Source organism: Grammomys surdaster, unplaced genomic scaffold (assembly GCF_004785775.1).
Source record: "Grammomys surdaster isolate TR1022 unplaced genomic scaffold, NIH_TR_1.0 140, whole genome shotgun sequence".
Lineage (NCBI taxonomy): Eukaryota > Metazoa > Chordata > Mammalia > Rodentia > Muridae > Grammomys > Grammomys surdaster.
This window is the reverse complement of record NW_021604598.1, coordinates 12,479,675-12,495,507: the sequence shown is the minus strand read 5'-3', so window position 1 is coordinate 12,495,507 and position 15,833 is coordinate 12,479,675. Positions and strand designations below refer to the sequence as shown.

The following is a 15,833-nucleotide window of genomic DNA, read 5'->3' as shown; positions in this document are numbered from 1 at the left end:
GGTAAATTACAACCCTTTATTTTTTTTTTTATTCGGAATTTCTCAGCTAATACATAGCTGTTTGTTCAAAGCGGTGAAGGTAACTACTTAGTAGGTGATTCCAGCATACAGGTAAGAGTCAGACTGACAGGAGTACTAAAAGAGACTCCACACTTGTGCTTTTTATTACTCAGTCCTTTGGTTTTTATTGTTGTGGTTTTGGGTTTTTTTTTGGGGGGGGGGAGCAGTGGTTTTGGTTTTTCAACAAAAGGTTTCTCTGTGTATCCTTGGGTATCCTGGAACTTACTCTGTAGACCAGGCCGGCCTCTAAGTTACAGAGAGATGTGTGCCTCTGCCTTCTGAGAGCTGCACACACTGTAAAAGTGTGTGCCTCCACTGCCATCCAGCTTCAGCTTGCCTACCTATAGTTTTTCTTTGGAAAATTACTCTCAACCAATGCATCTAAGTATGAATGTGTTCCAGTAAAAAATCATAAACTTATTTAAAATGTTGAGGTTTTTTGGTGGTTTTATTTTATTTGTAACTCAAATGTGATGCCCTTGGGCATCTACTTTACAGATGGCAACATTGGGTGGCACTGTCCAAAAGTTGGACAAGTCTGCTAGGATCACCCTTTCTTTTCAGTAACAATCTCAATATCCTAAGATAGCATGCTGTACCTGTTGCTCAGACTGTAATGTGCAAAGTCTCTTCTTGAATATATCTTACACTAGACCCAAAGGTTATAAGTATTTTAAACCTTTAAAACTGTGTGGCAATTTATAATACATACACAGACACACAGAGACACACACAGACACAGACACAGACACACAGACACACAGACACACAGACACACAGACACACACACACACACACACACACACACACACACACTAAAAGGACCATGAAAACTCTGTGCTGGGATAAAAATCAAACACTGCATTTTCCAGTTCTAAATCACACACTAACGGCTTTCACTTCAGGCAAGAGCATAAAACCAAAGCACATTTTGGTTCACTCTATAACAAATCTTTTCAAACAAATTCCTTTGGCTCTAGCAAGATTTACGTACAAAAGCTAAAGGCTTCTGTCCCCCAGCCTTAAATAGAGGCGTTTGGAACACAGTTACATGGTTTGTTCCAGCTGTTTTAAGCTAAGATCCCATGAGCTTGCCTCCTGGAGGCGTTTTAGACTTTACATATTTAAAACTAATAGAATGGGTCAGTCAGAGGACACACTGGAGGTCTGCATCTGATCAGAGCTGGAGGCAGAGGAGCATATGGCAGAATCACAAACATGCTAGCAATACAAAAAAGACTCATTTGAAAAATTCCTGCTATACCAACTCCTGACGACCTTTGGGACAGTGTACATGTAGCTGTGCTATCTAAAGGCTGGCAACATCCACCATCACTTCACTGGGTTTAGGGAACCAGATACTAGCACCCTCTTGTATGCTTCCTACCCACTTGCTACTGATGGATACTTTGGAAAGGAACATATGCTTGAAGCTCACCATCCAATGTGACTAGGAATTTGTTTGATATGTTAGTTTCATCCTTTTAACAGCATCGGCAACCACCTCCAGAGTTTTTTGACTTTTTATGTGCTCCGATCACTGCTTCCTCAATACTTAATAAATCTGCCTGACTTACACAGTTATCCAAGAACCGAGATAATCACAGTTTTATAGAAATTGTCAACTTGCTGATACACATTCTGACTTCCAGTTTGGGTAATGAAATTACAGCTATGTCACAAATAAATACAAATATACAAACATCTATATGTGGGGAAATGTTTACTCAATGACCCAGAGATGATGTCAACTCAAATACTCCTTATTCCTTTTGGCAAAAGCTAAGATCAGCGTGTGTATGTCTGTATCTACTCAACTTCCCTACATTCGACACAGAAGCATTTCTTACTACCATTATTATACTAAGGCATGAATTCCTCAGTTGTCATCCGAAAACCGTTTCTCACTTGCCCCAAGAAATTAACTAAGCTGCCTAAAATGAATTACAGCCTAAGGACATGTTGTCAATTGCATCATCATGAAAAAAATAAATGAATGAATAATCTGTATGCTTTAGATGTGCTGCTAGGGGAGCACCACACACTGACGTTAGCTTCTCAAGCACTGCTGCCACTCACAGCAGGCAAATTGCAGGAAAAGAAACACAGAGACTATCCCTGTTCTGTAAACAGTGGCAATTGAGAAGTGAATTTTCAAATATTATGTATCAGTTAAAAGTCTCCCATCCTGACGGGCAAGCATAACAAAGTTAGCTGAATAAAATCAGTCCAGATTTCAGGGAGCCACGGGCATCTACCTCCTACAGACACAAGAAAGAGCCATCACTCCTTTTCAGCTTGAGTTAGATGAGAGAAAACACAGTTCGTATTTCCAGAAACAGGAGTGGCATGGTTTCCAGTGAGCTTCTTCTTCTCATTTTACTATTTTAAGAGTGCTGGTCACTCCCAGTGTTTCTCTAAGATGGGATCTGGTTCCCAGTGGCTGATGGTTCTCGTGGTGGGATGCTTTCCTTACAACAGTCTCCAAAACTGTTTTTATTCGTATTTAGCTCCACTGTATTTATCTACAAAATACCATTTCAATGGAGTCAGGCCAATAAAAGAAACAGCTTACTAGAATTTCAGTTGACTTTGTTAAAGGAAATTATTTTAAATTAACGTGGCTTCTGGCCTGCTGCCGTTTCTGACCTCAGAACACATACTCCTTCTCGTTTCTGCTGTGAACATTTGTTTATTTAAGTGAAATTCCAGCTCGAGAATGTCGACCATAACGGAGTCTCAACCTTCCTGCCACTATTTCGTCCTTTGTCTAAACAAGGGCAGCCGAATACTGCCACATAGGCACGCGTAGCCACATCGCTGCCCTTCAGTGAAGTCATGTATGTATTTTTGGTAAGATCTTTAACAACTTCCACACCCGGCCATGAAACAGAACAGGGCAGTTTTGTTTTCAGACAGTAACAATTTCATCTCTGGTTTACTAGATGGCACTCAAAATATTTTTCCATCTGCTTTTTGCAAAGAGAATCTGACATCAGTGTGGTTTACCTTGACCAGTGAATGCAGGCTCTTTTCACCAAACATGTCCCAGAGGAAGGTCAGGTCCTCCTGGCTATCCACATGTGGCTGCAGCTGGGCAGGCAGAGCAGCCAACAGCTCATACAGACCTATAAAGTGAAAATAAAACACAAAGAGTAATCTTAGGATGATCCCATTAATTTCACTGAAGGTGTACGTGTAAGTGACGGCTGGAACATGTCAATTTTACTGGATTTATATTCTGGGCCATCAAGCAAAACAATGCTCTCGAAAAGCAAAGGAAGTGTTTTGATTTTTAAATTTCAAGGAAGTATATATTAAGAGAATAGTTTTTGTTGTTTTTTTTTTTTTTACCTTTCATACTTGTCAACATTATGCAAGTTTACATAAAGAAAATGTATACCGTTCTTCAAAATTAAAAAAGAAAGAAGAAAGGCATGCCTTCCTTTCCTTGACTGTTACTACATTCCACTCTTGTTAGCCAAGGAGTGGGATGAGTCACACGGAGGAAAACCTCCTTAGGAGAGTATAGCATCATGGGCTACAAAAAGGCTTTGTAGTTTGCAAGGAAGTTCTAATAACATAAAGCTTCAAAAACATTTGCATTGTCTAAGATGCAAATGAAGATCTGTCAAGTGGGCCAAAACAGACCTCACACAGAGATTCGAGCGAGCGCTGTTCACCACTGTGGACTATGGCTTTTTGTAGGGACTGTGCAGAGCATTGCTTATGTCTGTGGGGTATAAAGTTTACTGGCTTCTCCTCTGGTAGCAGATGCAGACTGCTGTGGCACACCTCGAATGAGATGCTGGAGGGAGACAAATGCTAGAGACAGAGCCACAGAAACCATCCATCTCAGTCACAGGCGGCCAGCCTCTAGTCCAAAGACTGCCCCAGCAGGGCTTGTCCATGACTCCTGAGGGAGGTGACCTGGCAGAAGTCAGTATCAGTTCCCAGCACTTGGTGCATTTTCCAGAGGGATCACATGAGGTAAAAAGGACAAAATTCCTTTTATTTCTGTCTACTGTCTACAAAAACACCAAGACCTCCTGAGGCAGGGAGCACACGTAAAGGCTGCCTTTCATCAAGGAGAAAGCATTACATGATGCATAACAAGCAAAGAAGAGTAAATTCTGGGCGCTTGATTAGCATATCTATTATCTTTCTAACATGTCAGTCCTAATTCATAGGCAAATGCATGAGGTACCATCCTACAGGCAGATATGTAACTGTGAATATCTGATTAAATCCAAATGGCTGTATTTAGCCCCCCACACCAAAAAAAAAGAGTCATAAGAATAATCCTAAATTAGACTGTGAAAAACTCCAATCATATTACTAAGTATTCTTGATATTTTTCATTAATTCTCTTTAAAAAAAAAAAACTAGCACTCTGCGTAAACCAGCTCTCCTTTACAATTAAATAAAGACCTGGACGTATCTCAGCATGAGTGTACTTACAATGCAGCACTCACTCACCCTCTGTCCCGTCCTAGCTCCCACAGAGATACATCCCCCAAACCCAATAATTGCCCAGGGTCAACGGTTATGTCAGAGAGTTAAAATGTAAAATTAGGAAAAAACAGGGTAGATTTTTTTTTTCTATTGATTTCAGAAATTGTAAAAGAAAACTTGCCTACTCCTTGGTAGACTGAGTTCAGGCTTAATTAAGGATAGTAAACCAACTCTGTTGTAAATTACATGCTGTAATTGCTAGAAAAGCTACATCAGTCAATATACAAGAAGGCCTGGCATGTGGTAAGAGCACAACACAGTCCATATGCAACTCCGTGAGATCTAGCTACTGATTACTGAATCAGAATTACTGAAAAACCAAGAGAGATCAATATTTGATCCCTATGTCTACATTTAAACTACTTTTTATGATTTAGCTGAGCCCTCTCTCATTTGTATTGAAAAGCAAATGGTAATTTGTGCACATAAAGCTAAACACTTACAAACACATAGAAGTGAGTAAGTGTCCTGGAGTGCAGGGCACTGCTTCAAGCTGCTACAGCAGAATGCTACTGATCAACAGTTTATAAACAATGCAAGAGCACTTGTCAGTTGTAGGGGAGGTACCTCATACAGGCATCTGTACTGTCATCCCATGGTGAAACATAGGACAGAGAGGGAGAGAGAGGGGAGGGGGGGGGAGAAGGAGAGGTGACAGAACATCGTTTGTAACAAGCTTATTCCTACACTAGCAGCACTAACTCGTTCATGAGGGATGAACCCTACTGGACTGACCTTCTATGAAAGGCCTCATGTCCCTCATACTGTTACCCCTAGAACTAAGCTCCTGGCACACGAACTTCGGGGAACACATTCAAGTCATAGCAGATTGTATCAATTACAGTTTCCTGGCTGCCACATTCTGCTGTGGTTGGTATAAGACATTAAACTGTAAGGAAATGGGTGACATACAAGTCTATATCATTTCTTACAATAACACGCAAATCTATAGTAATCTCAAAATAAAAAATAGTGATGCAAAAATATTAAGGTCAAATGGTTGTCTTAAAATGTCAGTGGACTCCTGGGGCTCTAAGCCCAATATGCTTGGTATAAAATAGCATTCTTCCCTTGATTCATCTTCCTCTAGAACAAAACACCACTGTATTCCAAGGTTCAGAGTCAAAACAGCCTCATCAGACATTCCAAGTGACATAGCAGCGCACTCCTTGACACATGGAAAGTGTTAACTCTACACACGTATTGCTTATAGTTTGTGAAACAAGCCATTTTATACTTCAACCATTAAAAAATAATTTTCCTGCTAGCAAAGGCTCCTAAATCTGAGTTTTCTGGCTTTTCTAGCATGACACAATCCTTACTGATACGTTGCCACCACAGTATGCCACTCCAGTGACACCCGCAGCCCCCACCCTCCCCTTCAGCTGCCTGATCTGGAAGCCACAACCAATGCTAGAAGAGACAGGATAGTGTCAATCACTAATAAAAGCATGGTGACAGAGTCACGAGGCCAGAGGCATGCAGTCTCAAAGAAGGCAGTACAGGCTCCAGAAATCACCAGTCCATGAAGAGAGTGGAGTCTCCGATCTGATATGAGCTTGAATGTATACCTATATCTGAGTTCCAACAGTGAAGAATGTTCTCCAAGTTCAACTGAATGTTTTCAGAACTAGATATTTAGATTGAGGGTACATCTTTCATTTTTTTCTTAACCTACTCTTGGTCTCTGAGCATAAAGGGAAGGAGTCAGTTCCTGCCAAGGAAGAAATCAGGACAGAAGTAATGCATAATTTAGGTGTTTTTGATTTGAGCCCCTCCTCCTCTCAAGAGCACTGGTTGGAACTCGCCAATGTAGTATGTTGAGAGGTAAAAATTAGGGGTGACTGGGCCATGAAGATGGTGCCTGAAGGAATTAATATTACCATCTAAATCCGCTTCTTACATGTTAGGTGCAAATTCATTATAAAAAGCAACTTCAGCCTCCTCTTTACTCTCTTCTCTGCCCCTCCTTCTCTTCCTTTCTGCCACCTATCGACACAGGATGGCCCATCCCATGCTGTCCGACACTTCCCCAGTGGTGCTCAAATAGCTGTTTAGAACCATGAGATAATAAATTTCTTTTCCTTTTGAATTAGTCAGTCCCCAGGGCAAGTGTGAAATCACAGTATCAGATGTTTACCTCACTGCACTGTTTTCTACGTCTTCTGTTATGCCTTGGGTGATAATTAAATAAAAGGAAGGTTACAAATACAAGCACCATGATCTTATGGCCATGAATCCTGAAACTAAGGCCAAGTTAGTGACTAAGGGGCAGGTGGCACACACAGTGTGGATACACTGCACAGAGGGGTAACTCACACTCCAGGTGGGATGACTAAGGGGCAGGTGGTACACACAGTGTGGATACACTGCAGAGGGGTAACTCACACTCCAGGTGGGATGACTAAGGGGCAGGTGGCACACACAGTGTGGATACACTGCAGAGGAGTAACTCACACTCCAGGTGGGATGACTAAGGGGCAGGCAGTACACACAGTGTGGATACACTGCACAGAGGGGTAACTCACACTCCAGGTGGGATGCTGCAAAATTTCATCACCCTGCTGAAGAAGGTGAATTGTTTATTTCTGGAATTTTCCATTTAATATTCTCAGAGCACAGTTGATGGCAGATAATGGAAACTACAGAAAGCAAAGTCTCTGGAAACTACTATATTCTCTTTGGCAGCACAAAATGGGCTAAGTCTTTTTAAAGTAAATTCCTAAGAACCTACGTCTACTGAAGTCTTACGTCCATATCACCATGCGAGCTAGCAAAATCGAGAAAAGCTCTTTCTCTGCCTCCAGCATTCTTATGATTGCTGGTGATATACGAGAGGTTGAGAAGACAGACAGGTAAATATGACAAATGTAAAACAACCATAAATGTAAGCATCTCCTATTTTCCCAAGACAATATGGATCCAAAATATGTTTTCTAAGTACACAATGAAACTGGAAATAGTATATATAATTTGTAATTGTGGGTAGGAAGTTAAACCTCAAATTCCCTTTTTACCATACAGATAAAACACCATGCTTCTGTATGACATCTGACCTATAACTTAGAAACTCAAACTTTAAGTTGTGTAATGTCTGAAGGAGTTCACATCGTCATCTAATTAGCTCCTTACATAGCAGGTGCAAATTCAGTATAAAATAAGACCTACTGACGTGGAGACACTAAAGCCTTCACGATGCCGTCCTCACTGTTAGAGCCACTTCTAGAATTAAATCATATCATTTTTACCTCTGGAAAAACTGTGTAAGATCTGACCTGTTCTCATTGCCTGTGTGGTACTACCACTGTAAACTGATTTCTGCCAATTGGAGTTTTGTTTCTCACTTGGGTGCACATTTTATTATCTCTATAATGGAACCATTTAGCTAACTTTTATGTATTGAATGTTTGCAAACATGATATGCTCCTACAAGAACTGAGAAACTAGAAATACCCTACAGCAACATAGGACTGTGCTGGCACAGCAGACAACGGACACTGCCCAGGTGTGCAGGCACACAAGGCCCAGGAAGCCAACCAGGCGTGTCTATGAGGCTCATTAGTAATCTCTTTGTGGTTGTGGTACTGAAGCTCCAAGTGGAGAGTGGAGACTCCCATAGGGCTGTTAAGGAGTCCATGACAGAAGCAAAACTCAGCAAAATGAAAACCACAGCCTCCTCCTGCTGCAGTGTCCTGCCAGTGCCCTCTACTGACAAAACTTATCATTGACAGTGGCAAAGGGAAAGTCCTCCACGGTCTCATCAATTTTCATAGAACACACAATGAAATCTGCAGCGGGCGCTGAGAGGTAGTGCAATGTTAAATGCCTGATCTACAGACTGAGCTAAGTTTGATTCTCTTCTTTGATGGGACGGACTGTCTTTCTTCATTTTTTTGGAGGGGGATGGCTTTTTGTTGTTTCACACTAGGATACAATTAATGTTACTGACAAGTGAAGACTGGGACCTAACTAATATAGCCTTGAGAGAGAAATCCTACTAAATGTACAGTGTTCGTCTCTTTTTATTATATTTGCTTATTGTGAATTCGAAGAGAGATAGAGAGAGGAGAAGAGGGGAAGGGAGGGGAGGGGAGGGAAGGGGAGGGGAGGGGAGGGGAGCAATGGAGAGGAGAGAGGGAGTTTGAGAGGAGGAGGGTGAGAGGTGAGAGGGGGAGGGAGAGGAGAGGAGAGTCAGATAGGTGGGGGGGGCACTCGACTCAGGCCATGATGCATGTATAAAGGACAGAGAACAATTTGCAGGAGCAGGTTCTTGCCTTCCATCATGTGGATCCTAAGACTCAGTTCAGGCTATCAGTTACCACCTGAAGTAAGCCATCTCAGGGGCCCTGTTTACCTATTTCTAACAGCATGCAAACCCTGAATTCCACAACTTAGCTGGGGGAAACTAATTAAGCCAATGTTGTAAATTAAACAACGAACACATTTGCAGTGACTGAATTTCCTTGTCTCCTTGACTGAACTCCGGGGTTCCAGTCACTCAGAGAACAGTAGCAGTTCTGGGTGCACCCATGGAGGTGCTGCTGGGAGAAACACATTTGAATCAGAGATTGAGTAAAGACAAACCTCCTACCCCCAAAATGTCCAAGCACCATCTATATATAGAGAGAGAATTGCCCTCCTATCTGAACTGAGAAACCCACCTTCTGATTCCCTCGTGGCAAATACAGCAGCTCTCTGGACTTCAGATTGCTCTACCAGCACCCCCATCCTTACCACAGTGCTAGTTCTCTCTCAGTCAGTCAGTGATCCACACTATGGGCTCCTACTTCTCAGAACTTGATTCATCATAGCCCAAGGTCTCCACAATACAAACAGTGGCTCATGGGACTTCTTAGGTTCTAAAATACAAGGAATTGATCCCTGTCATCTCCTTTTAAGGCTTTTATGCACAGATAGAGAGACATACAGCTTTTATATTGATTTTGATTCTTAGAGTACAATTATACAACTCTTTGCTATCAAAACAATACCCAATTTAAACTTCTTCACAAATGTATGATAATTATGAAAGAAGATAGATCATGGTTTCTTCACATTAAAACAAGAAGTAGACATTGAAATTGTACATCATTGGCAAACTGCCCATCTAGCATACATGAGGGCCTAGGTTAAACAACCGGCATTGCCAAAATCAAATAATAATTCCTAAACATGGAAAAACACCACAAAGAAGGTCACAAGCGATGGAAGGTGTTTATACTAACAGGATTGACTGAAGATAAACACAAAGATCTTAAATAGCTCATTGGCTCCTGCTGTTTGGTAAGAAAATCTTTCAAACTATTCCCACCAATCCGGAGCATGGTATATGACAAATTCCGGCTGCACGGAAGCACAAAAGGCAATATATAAATGAGAACACATACAGCGTCAGATAGCTCACTCTGTGAGCCAGGTGACTAAGCCATCCCCTGTGGACCACAGTCTCCACTCTCTTATCTGATTAGATTTAAATCTGCTGGCGCTGCTTCCATTCGTCATGATTTACATCTGCCTCTTCCTTCAAGATTAAAAACTCCATGCTTCGAAGCCACTGAGCTATTAAATGGGACATAAATATGCTGTGACTATCTTCCCTACAGCGATGTTCTACAGACACTGATATCTGCCATTATCCTTAACGACAAAAGACTTCTGTCTTTAGGCAACAATTTCCAGTTCAAATTCAGATTGAAGTTTGCCTCCATCTGGGCTTTGCAGTTGACAGAGGCCAGTGAGCACCGAGCACACAGGTTGGAGCCAGGGGTCAGTAATCTCTGCCTCTGCCTCTGCCTCTGCCTCTGCCTCTGCCTCTGCCTCTGCCTCTGCCTCTGCCTCTGCCTCTGCCTCTGCCTCTGCCTCTGCCTCTGCCTCTGCCTCTGCCTCTGCCTCTGCCTCTGCCTCTGCCTCTGCCTCTGCCTGTCTCCCTCCCTCCCTCCCTCTCTCCCTCCCTCCCTCCCTCCCTCTCTCAAATTTGTTATTCTGTAATGTTCACAACAGCAGTACTGTGAAAATAAACTCATAATAAACTCATGTTGTACCATAATCCTACTACCTTTACATGTCAGACACAGGTAATTTGATCAGTGATTGGGGAAGGCAAAAACACTAACCTAACTCATAAAAACCATAATTATGATGAATGGGTGGTTCATAGGAAGTTATAACATACTCATACAGTCTCATCACCTTGGTTAATAAGATTTTTCATTAGTGGCTAGTCAACTACTAGAATATATCGTAGTATTTTTGTTAAAAAGACATGGTGCCTACATATAACCCAATCTGGCTTCAAAACTTGTAATTTGCCTGCCTGTCTCCATCTTCAGAGTGCTGGGGCTACAAATGTGCAACCTTCATAGACAAACAACAACATGGATGGGACCAGCATGACAGGAGCAGAGGCAGCGAGGGGCAGCACCAGAGACGATGCAGGATGGAGAAAAGGGGGGTCTGAAGGCTTCTGGAGCTGCCACTGAGGACAGTGGGACCGCTCAGGTTAGACACACTGAAGTTGAAATAGCTGCTGGACATCAGGTAGATACATAGTGGACATACACATGAGGAGCATAACAGCAGAACAGGCTAAAGACTCAAATTTGAGACTTAGAAGGTATCTAAAGCCACAGTCCTAGGTAACACTCCCAAGGGTGTGCGGCGGAAGGCACAAAAGCATCCCACCTTGCTGTAAAAGGAGGGACCCATGACCACTCACAGAGAAGGACCACGAGTTGAAATCCCCAAAACAAGTCTAGGAAGAGTCAGTAATCTACCCTGTAAACATAGGGACAAGAAGGCCTGAGAATTGGTCTCTGGAGTTAACTCTGGCAGAGTATACTGGAGGAATGGAGCTAAAATCAGGAAGACATATGCCAGAGTTGACAAACACATACAGCCCTTAGAAGTTTTAGCACAAAGACAACCTGTTATTTCTAAGTAGATATGGGTAGTTTTTAAAAGATAAATAATAGCCAGATCTAGTAGCACAGACCTGTAATCTGAGCTACTCGGGAGGCTGAAGCAAGATGGTCACAGGTTCAAGTTCAGCCTGCACTGCAGCTGCAGTGAATTCAGGGCAGCCTCAGTAGCAAATGACACTCATCTCAAGATACAAAGGAAAGGTGGGGGTGTTGGTGGTGGCAGCGAGAACACTTGTCTGGAGTGTGTGAGGCTAGACTCCACACTCCAGAAACCTCTGACTGATCACATCAATACACACTTGCACACTAACAGCAAGAGACAGCATGGCAGGAAAAATCAACCATAGCTTTACACCACAGTGAGTGAGAAGCACAGGGCCCACCTGCAGGAGAAAGGAGAACTAGGTATATGGCTGTGGGTAGCTGCCTATGCTCTCCAGGCGGCAAAAGCACATAGGGAGCATATTCGAGAACCTCAGTCACTCCCTTGTGTTTGTGCCAATATCTTCAGTCAAGAGTCAGCATGGTATTCTACTGAGGGTAAGGCCAGCAGAGAGTGGCTATAGCTTTCAAAGATTAGACAGTCGGCCAGAAGAAAAGGACAGCCCCAAAAGATTTAAATTAATACATGGTATTGGCAAGATGATCATGGAAACCTTGCAGTCCCTTGGATGGGAGAAATTCACCTCCATTTCCTATTCACTGAGGGTGTAAGCAGACTGAGGGCCGCCTGCAGGATCTACCCATGTTTACCCAAGGAAGAGAAACAGGGAGCTGGGGCAACTACTTGCATTGTTACTGTGTATATTTCTCTGTCCTTTGGAGTTTTACAAGACAAATATTTTAATTTTAAAACTAAAATGAGGAATAATCTGATATAGTTTTTCTCCAGAGAACAGCTCATAGCCTCCCAGGAGTTCTGTCAGCCACAGAGGAAAGCATTTACTGGACCCTGAAGTTGCTGCCAGTTCCCCAGTAGCTATCACATTCCCTCCTTCTGGCTCTAGATTACCCAAAACAGGTACAAGCCTGGTGCCATGCCTACACCTATGCCCCACTCCTGGAGCACAAGCTTACACCAATGTTCTACTCCCAAGTGCAGCATGACACACTACAGAGACTTTAGGGGTGTCTCCAGGCATCTGGTTAGCTTCACATTTCCCTTACATTTCAACCAAGCCCTATTGGTTCTCAAATTCTCTAATATTGTGACCCTTTAATACAGTTCCTTCTGCTGTGGTGACCCCCAGCCATGAAACTATTTTGATGCTACTTCATAACTATAATTTTGCTACGGTTATGAGTCGTAGTGAGATATTTTGAAGATAGGGGTTTGTCAACATGTCCACAAACCAGAAGTGGAGCAGCACTGCTCTGGAGCCTGTCCAGACCTCACTAAGTAATGATGTTGGCTGTATGTCTATCAGGCACTGTGGAGAGACTGCTGCATATTGATGGAAAGGAAACTGACCAAAGCTGTCTCCCCAGCAGCACAAGGGCAGCACTGTATCAACTCTAGCACAAGAGCTAGACACCGTTAAAAATGGTGTGCCTTTGATGGGTACAATAAGGAGGGACCTGTGGCAGGAACTTGGAAAAATACTATTTCAGGAGCACCTTCCCTAAGGACATGGTGACTGTGTGACACCAACAGGAAGTACAGGTATGAACTACAGGTGCTGAAGAAAAAAAAAAAAACACCTCCCAGAAGGAGAACCAAATTTCAGAGGCTGTATGTAGGACAGCATGCTAAACTCTGACAACATGACATAAACAAAATACTAACTCTGCAACTAGGCCATCTAGAAAGACTCTCTGAGCATCTATTTTTACTCTTGTAATCCCAGCTCCAGGGATTACAACAACCTCTTCTGGGCACCCTTACTCCTACGTATAAAACCATGCACAGACACACACATATACACATAATGTTAAAAAAAAAATCTTAAAAAAAAAAAAAAAAACAGGCAATGGTCAGTGGACACAGTGAGCTCCATAAGCACTAACAGTGGCACCCCATTCTTTAGGGCAAACTGAGACTTGGAAAAATCCAGGCTATCTTCTAAAATGGTGAAAATAACAATAGAATTCATCTCAAGAAGAATTTTTTTAATAGGTCTCATTGGGGCCTTTGGTGTTACTTCCCTCAGCGATTTTTCTAAGTTTGTAATATAATTAACATTCATAAGAAAACCACAGGGAATCTCCACTTACAGTTTCCTACTTACTGTTTCAAAGTGTTGATTTTTTTCCATCTTCCATTTCAAAGGCTACATTAACTTTAGGGAAAGATCTTGGGATCTGAACTGTAGCAAGACTATCGTTCATATAAAAATACAACATGCTCCAACAGCGCCAATCAGAAACTTACATAAGAGGCTAGACTAGAGGAATGCCTCAGTCAGTAACGTCCTTGTGAGTTTCATCCCCAGAACCTACTTAAAATGCTGAGTGTGGGAACTAGCTTTTATATGTCAGTGCTGTCTGGGGAGCCGAAGACAGGAGATCTCTGGGCTCAACTTAGACTGCCTGGTAAGCCTCCAGCCAATGAGAAAGCCTGGGTCAAAAGAAGCAGCTGGCCTGCCTGAGAATGACTCCTGAGATTTTCTTCTGGTATACACACACACACACACACACACACTTGAGGCATGTACACACACATACACACAGACACATATGTGCATGCATGCCCTTACATATACATTTGCACTCACCATGTATGCCCATTATGGGGAAGGAGAAAATTTACACCAAGAGAAGCACAAAGAGGCTTTGTCCTTTGGTAGGAGTAAGCACACTGATTCGTGTTTATTGTTAAAATAATCTTCTCCACCATTAAGGTGAGTTAAACAGTAGAGAAAGAAAAGTCTGTAGAGCAGCTGACCTCAACCTGTGGGTTACAAACCCTTTGCAGGGGGGCCGTCAAATGGCCCTTTCATAAGGTCTCATAACAGATATTCTGTATAGCAAGTATTTATAATTCATAGCAATAGCAAAATTATAGTAATGAAGCAACAACAAAAACAGCTGTATGGTTGGGGATCAACACAACATTAGGAACTGTGTTAAAGGGTCACAGCATTACAAAGGGTGAGAATCACTGCAGTAGAGGACAGTCAGGTGAGAATACAAGAGGAAAACTGTCCAAGCTATCATGCCTTCTAATGACCAGGAGCCATCTTCTCATTGGGATGACTATAAAGTCAGAACAAGCCATCTGTCCCACATCAAAGCAACCCACAAGCAGAGCAGAAAGGAAAGACTCTGACTTCCAAAGTGCTAGTGGTCTAGAAAGCCCAAAGAAACAACACAGCAAAACACGCGAGCCGGAGTTTCACTAGCACATTGTACATGGAGGTGACTCATGTCTGTTTATGTAGACAGGAAACCTGGATGAAAGAAACAACCTACAGGTGATACACGTTACATCACACGGGGCCTGAGCACCATAAGGAGCACGCAACTGAGAATAGCAAGGCAGCTGGCCTCATGGCTTTGAGTAGGGAGAGAACACACATCCAAGAGAGAAGCATCTGGGCTCAAATGAGACCAGGATGCTTGGAAGGTGGCTGGGAGCAGGGTGTAGATGGGGACAGAGAACATGAGACAACATGATTCTGTAGTAATAAGTCTTCAGATACAGAACAGTTATAACACTAACCCTGTCCACCATTGATAAATTGTACCCTTTGAACTACACTGGGTGTAAAGAAGAGACACAGCTGTACAGGTTCTATATAGTTTATATTCACATATTTGTTTTAATCTTAAATCTTGATTTAAAATTATTTTAAACTAATAGAGGCTGGTGTGTTAGTGCATGCCTGTAATTCACCACTCAGGAAGTAGAGTCACTCAGGAGTTCAAGGCCAGCCTTGGCTACATGAGTCCCTGTCTCAGGAAACAACCAAAGAAAAAGGTGAGGGCTGAGAAGATAACTTGGCTGGTGATGACCTGAGTTTGATCCCTAGAACACACATAAAAACTGTAAGCTGTGATGGGATGCACTTAAAATCTCAAGGCTGCAGAGGCCAATAAAGGCAGACACTTTGCAGTTTGTTGGCCAGCCAGCCAGCCCATCAGCAAGCTCCAGATTGGTGAGAGAGCCTGTCTCTAATATGTAAAACAGCAGACATCATCTGATACACTACACCTGAGGAAGGACACCTAAGGCTGAACTCTGATCCCCAACGCACACACACAAAGCACACAGATACACAGACCTTCCTTCTCATTCCCTCTCTACTGCTTTGTGTGTGTGGTGTATGTGTGTATTTATATACATGTGTGTGGTGTATGTGTTTGTATGTGTGTGTGTGTGGTATATATGTGTATGCA

General features: G+C 42.6%; 1 protein-coding gene across 1 annotated transcript in view; it reads right to left on the bottom strand.

Annotated features, from left to right (window-relative positions):
- Mpp7 (membrane palmitoylated protein 7) overlaps window positions 1-15,833 on the bottom strand; it is a 163,055-nt gene that overhangs the window by 121,334 nt on the left and 25,888 nt on the right. The window contains exon 2 of the mRNA XM_028763889.1: window positions 3,070-3,188. Coding sequence (XP_028619722.1) covers window positions 3,070-3,188 — 119 coding nt within the window. The remainder of the gene's footprint in view (window positions 1-3,069; window positions 3,189-15,833) is intronic.